A 6620-nucleotide genomic window follows, 5' to 3' on the forward strand; every position below is an offset into this window, starting at 1 on the left:
AAATAGTACGGAGCATAAGTAGCCCGTGGAAATGATAATCAGTTCCAAGACATTGGTTCAATCATGAAAAAAGAAAAAGCCAATTACTTGGTATTCTTCTTCCTCTTCCTCTCCTCTCCTCTTTTTGAACAGTTGAGTCCAAAGTCTTTCAGTTCAACATAGGCATCCATGCTGGGTAGTGGGGAGGCCCAGGGCCATGGCGGAGCATTCAGAAACCAGAAGGGTAAGATGAGCATCCACAGCATAGCAAGGTTGGGGACCTGGAGAGACAGAAGACAGCACTGGTGGTGACCTATAGCAAGTTGTCAGAGGTTGAGTGGGGTGAGGAAGGCGGCATTCCAGATTGACAGAGACTGAAAAACAAGGCAACTAAATACTATTCTGCATTAAATGCTTGTGTTATAAAGGACATGATTGGGAATTGGTGAAACCTGAGCAAGATTGAGAATTAAATATTGGAGCTTTATCCATGATGACTGTGATGATCATATTATGGTTATATAGGAGATCATCTTTGTTGTAGGAAATGCACATTGAAGTATTCAGGGGTGATACAGCATGTTAGCATAGTTCTTCCATGTTTTCTGTAAATTTGTTTCAAAGTCAAATGGTTACTTTAAAAAACATTCAAAATTGTGCTTAAAGGAAACATGGACCAATAGAAAAACTCAAAATAAGTAAATGTAGTTAAATTGACGCATTTTACCTAAGAGATGTAGATTAAAAATAAAGAGGCTGAAAAAAATCAAACAATTATTGAGAAATAGCAGTTCATTTATGTATGACTCTAAATCAAACTAGCCTGGATTTCTGAATGAAAAAGGTGTAATTGGCCTTGGGATTGTTCTCCATTCTTTTTGGGAAGTTTATTGCCTAGGACATCTGTATCATCTTCGAGGTACTTTTTAAAGCTTGGATATCGGAATGAACCCTCAGACTGACCGTCGCCTGGTCTTCCGGAACGGGCTTCCGCACCTTGGATGAGACTCTTCACTGGAAGGTTGCTTGCCCCTCGGCCGGGTTGCTCCACGTTGTAAGAGCATGTGCGAACACTTGGTTGTACGTGATTGTGTACGTGTCAAGTCTGCTCTGTCACTGTAGAAAAAACATTCCTTTTCCACTTGACATATAAAGCATAGAATTGTTTTAAATGTCTTTTGTCAAGGCTTTCATATATCTGCTTGATGTGTTGTGATACGGTATAAAAGGAAAGTGTGAAATTCATTACTTACTATGAGAGCCTTAACAGGTCTACAGTAAATCTATTTTTTGAAAAAAAAATTGGAGTGTATGCTTAGCTTGGTTAAAATTTTATAATGAAATGACTACTCTGGTAATAAAAATTAATAAATACCGTAAAGTGGGGGCTAAAAATGATACTGCATGTGTTCCAGTTAATGAACATTTTTGTCGTAATAATAAGAGTGATTGAAACCTAAAAACATTTGAGATTTTAAAATAGTTTTAACCTTATAACTACAGGATTATAATTTAAGTAGCATACCTACTTAATAAGGCAGCAATTAAAATTATTGCTAAGAATTAAATTACCAAGAGGACATGGTCTAATATGTATTGCCTGGGCTGTGGTTTGAATTACTTTTGATTAAGTATAATCACATTTTTTGAGAGTTTAAAAACAGAGGATATTACTTGCTTCTAATTCACACATGTGTTTATGAACCATTGGCAATTAAAGCATTTGCAATTGAGGCCTTAAGAAAATTTTAGGTTAAAATCAACATATTGAGGTATGCCTTATAATTCAGTATATGCTTATACTTTATATGCTTTATGGAGTTTTGAATACATAATATATATAATATTATGTTTTTCCAGGAAATACATTTCTTGTAGTTCCTTGACTTACTTTGTAACCAAATCCAATGGAAAAAAGTTATTGAATGTCATGGTTTCTCAGGCAACTGTAGAGCTAGGGAAATGATATACATACATATTGGGAATCTTTTAAAAGGCTTGGACTTGGTAGCTCAAATCTTCTACAACCTTGAGCTTCAACTTTCTGGCCAGCTCAGATTCTTCACTGTCCTTTTAATGTAAAGTCAATGTTTATGGAACACTAGACCGAAATGGAAGGGTTTCTTTGGAAACTGAGCAAGCAATTGAATTAGTCTTTGTCTTAATGGAGTGATTTGATCTAAAATATTATCTGTCAGTTTTAGATATATATTCAATCAGAGCTGCCTCCATATGCGCAAATGATACTTTGTCTTGGATTTTGAGATATCTTAGCCCTCAGACAAGCTGATAGAATTTAAGTTGAACCTGGTGTTTTAGGGACGGTTGAATTGTTGGGTGCCCAGGAAAACAGTCACATTTTTCTATAAGTATGTATTTATTTGGCTGGAATGTGGGGGAGGAAGAAGTTATAAGTGAATTAAAAAAACACTGTCTCAATGTCACATGTTAAAATAAAGAAAATTACGGGCAGAACTACGTGAGTTTATGATTGCTGCCACTGGGAGCAGAGACTATTTGCAGCTTACATGTATAACAGAAGGAGGGATTTAAAATATAGTATTATGCCTGCCCTGGTACAGTTAACCTCCTCCACCTGCTCCCCACACACATACACACACACGCATATCCTCAGACTATGAAAGAAGGGTGTCTCTCAGACATCCTATCTCTAACCCAGCTTCTAACAGGTCCCTGGAGTCTAGTCTTTTTGAACACAGCAGTGAAGATAAGGAATGGGGAAGGGGCTTTGATTTCAAGTCCACTAGATACGATAGATTCCTAATTTAATTTCGAAGACAAATCAATTATTAACACAAATACAAAGAGAACAGTATTTTAAGCAAAGCCTCTGTTGTGGCAGATTACCTTTTAAGGTGTCTCCCAATTGGGTTTCCTATTTTAGATGACTTTTTGAAGAATATATCTCTGTAATAGAAATATATTTGATGATTCTCAACTTTAAGAACTTCACGTTTGCTATAATTAAGATATTTATGAATTTATTGTTAGAAGATTGGTAGAAAAAGTAATGCAACATCAAATGGGAAAATAAATATCTATATAATATTATATAGCTGTTCAAATATAGGGTTTATGATTCTTGTGCTGATTTGAACTGCTGTACAACATCAGGAGAAAAGTCCACAGTTGTGTTAAGAAAGCTCTTATAAGCCTATGAAATTTTATAGCACAGGCTGTCACAGAACCTACAATTTACAAACATTTGTAAAAGTTAGGAAAAGTTTTGGGTTCCTCAATAAAAAATGATTTTGCTTAGCTTTAAGAAATCAACTAATTTATCTCTTTTTATTCTCATCCATTAACAATTAAAGGAACCCAAATGGTTTTTAAAAATTATGATAAAACTAAGCTAATATCACATAGATTTTGAGATACTGTGAATAACCATATAAAATAATAATTTGCTATTTTTCATGTATAAAAATAAGCTTAACATGCTTATCAATACATCTTGAACTATAAGAGATTTATTTCAGCAATGTTGCCAAAGGGCAAGCAATGCCTACTGCGCATAGAAAACTGAATTCCCTAAGCTTGGGGCTCCTCACTTGTCATGTAACCCACTGCGTGTGCACACATCCATCTGTGCCCATCCATGTTCCCCCAAAGGACTTGGAGGCAAGGAAATTGATGCAGACATGCTGGTGCTCATATTGTTTGCTATGCTGTAAGTAATACAGTCCTTTGCTTTGACCCAGGAATCTTCTGCCGCAACCATGAAACAAACTGTCAGGCTCATTTGTTAGCTCACAAGTAGGGCAAAATCTCTCTTCACGGTTCTTCACATGTACTTGTCTGTGCGATGGTCGTCGTCTTCATGAATATAATGATAACATGACATAAGTAGTGAGAAGATCTTACCTATAGGTAAGCAAACACTGCATTATAAAAATAGCATATGTCATTTCATAAATCGCAGTTGACACATTCTAGAGAAGAGATTGGGCAGCCTTCCTTTTTTGGATGGCACAGTTGATTCTACTGTCCTCATTTCTTCCTCTCTTTTCTGGGATATGTGGAAGAATTGCTGTGACAAAGCTCTTCTCCTGGGTGGCCAGGGTTGATTGTCAATTTGTTTTGCTTTTGGCAGGCTAGGCAGATGTCCTGTACCTCCTTCTTCATGCCATGTGACATTCATCCCTTTGATTTTCCTATTGTGTTTTATTTAGTATTTTAGAATACTGCCCACATTCCATTCTGGAAAGTCCGCTGTCCCAGCCAGAGTTTTCTTAGAAAGCTGAGCCTGTGATGGGCATTGGTGCAGGCAGCCTCTTCTGGAAAGTGAGCTCATAAAAGAGGGAAGAATGGAATAGAGAAGAAAAATCCAACGAAAGGGGGCATCATTCAGCTGGTCACTTCTGTGAGCAACTGGGGCATGAACTCCCTGGGAAGCTCTCAGGAAGCCGGTAGAATGTGTTTCTCAGCTGTGCCTCTGAGAGACAGCAGGGGGAATGCATTTATCCCGAGTCCTGTCCAGGGATTCAGCACTGCCTTTGGGGCGCTGACTCCTGGCTCTAAGGAGAGGAATATGAATGCACTGCCTTTGGGGCGCTGACTCCTGGCTCTAAGGAGAGGAATATGAATGAATGGGTTGCGACTGGGTGTCTGCAGGCATCGCAGAGGCCAAGAGACAGAAAGAGAACTCGAACACTTAACTTCTTAGGAGTAACTTCCTAAGAACGCTTAGGAAGGTGCTGCCACATTACACTGTGTGGAGCCCGTTAGCCCAGCACTAGCCAGAGTAAAAGGAGAGCCAAGAAGTACAAAGCAGGGCAGAGGAGGTGACCTGCCACAGTGTAGTTGATAACCAGAGGGCACCTTTCTACAAAATGAGTCCATGTATTTATTCAGTTTTAACACATTTACGTTAAGGAAGCAAGTTTTGCCTTCATGCTGATTTCACAGTTTTTCAGTATTAGATTCAAACTCCTAAGAAAAGCACACCAGCATCTTCAGTTTTTCTCCTCGGCTTTTCTGAGTTACTAATTCCCTTCCCCATTTGTCCTGCCCCCATGGTACTGTCTTCCCTCAGCTGGGCATTTAACTTTTTTTCCTATCACCATGTCTTTGCATATTTTTTTTTCCTGAAAAATCCACAATACCTTGTCCCTAATTTCTCTTGGAATACTACAAACCAAACTGTATGACGCCTTTCCTGACCACACTTCCTCACTTTCATTACTCTGTTCATGGAAAATCCACAACAGGTACCTTTATGGGCCTCTCTTATTACACTGGGCTTATTGTATAGCAGTAGCTTTTGAATATACCACTGTCACATGACTGTGATATAATTGAGAAGTATTTTGTATCACCAGCACCTAGCACCACGCCCAGAATATGATCAGTAGTCAATATCTATAGAATGTGAATAAATGGGTGGCTAGCTCAGATTCATGGAAACAGGGAATGATGAGACTGAAGTAATGGGTCAGCAGAGTTATAGCGTTCAGGGTAGTATTATAAAAATAAAACTGAGAAGCCAACTTTGACCTAAAAGCCCCTTTACTTTTACAGTTGGCATTTTGAATTCAAATATAGGTATTTATCACCTACAACTATCGTTTACCATTTAATTAGACTCAAACTGCATTCCAACCTGTCAGAGTAAGGTGGACCCAGATTCTCTCTTTTAACCACCACTCCCCAAATTTCCTTCATAGCCTCTGTATGAGAGAAATAGAATGAATAGGGTATACATAGGAGATTTACTGTAAAGAACTGGCTCGCGTGGTTATGGAGCCTGGGAAATCTCATCTGCGGGGTGAGCTGGCAGGCTGGAGATTGAAGGAGAGTCGACGTTCTGTTTGAAGGCCGACAGGCCAGAAGAGCTGCTGCAGCAGATGAATTCTAGAGAATTCTCTCTTTTCTGATAGTGGTAGGGGGTATTTTTGTTCCATCCAGGCCTTCAGCTGATGGGTTGAGGCCCACCCACATATGGAGGGCAGTGTGTTCTACTCGACCAATTAAATGGTTAATCTCCTCCCAAAACACCCTCATAGAAGCATCCAGAATAATGTTTGACCAAATATCTGGGACCCCTGGCCTAGTCAGATTGACACATGAAATTACCCATCACATCATCCGTACTTTTGATTAATCAAATTGCCTTTACAAGGAGACAGCTAATAAGTCAGCAAACAAACCGAATGCCGGTGCTGACGCTGCGCTTTTCCGCCCGTTGCTCAGGCATTTCCTCTCCCAGGATCGCCTCATGTCTCAGACCTCCGCAGCACCTCAGAGGTCACCTGCTTCCTTTTAGTGCTTCCACCCAGAACTTCTCTCATTATTCTGTGAAATATGTGTTGAGACTAGAAGACAAACTCCTTTTGAATTTGTATAAAAAAAATTAACATTTTCTTATATCTGCGTCACTCATCGTGGGCTGCAATCCCTTCTTGTCAGCATTTGTTTTGTATTTTACCATCTGAAGAGTTCCCTTTTCAGGTGGTGGGAACCTGAGAAAAATTGTCTATTTTCTTTTTTTAAAATTTTTTTTAATACCTTAAGTTCTAGGGTACATGTGCACAATGTGCAGGTCTGTTACATAAGTATACATGTGCTGTGTTGGTGTGCTGCACCCATTAACTCGTCATTTACATTAGGTATGTCTCCTA

At 38.9% G+C, this 6620-nt stretch overlaps 1 protein-coding gene across 1 annotated transcript in view; it reads right to left on the reverse strand.

The window, feature by feature from the left end:
* LOC105532787 (spermatogenesis-associated protein 31A1-like) overlaps positions 1-6219 on the reverse strand; it is a 105777-nt gene extending 99558 nt beyond the window's left edge. The window contains exon 1 of the mRNA XM_011971067.1: positions 6150-6219. Within this exon, the coding sequence (XP_011826457.1) occupies positions 6150-6219 (70 nt within the window). The remainder of the gene's footprint in view (positions 1-6149) is intronic.
* Positions 6220-6620: the final 401 nt, after the last annotated feature.

The sequence above is a fragment of the Mandrillus leucophaeus genome, unplaced genomic scaffold (assembly GCF_000951045.1).
Source record: "Mandrillus leucophaeus isolate KB7577 unplaced genomic scaffold, Mleu.le_1.0 Scaffold984, whole genome shotgun sequence".
NCBI lineage: Eukaryota > Metazoa > Chordata > Mammalia > Primates > Cercopithecidae > Mandrillus > Mandrillus leucophaeus.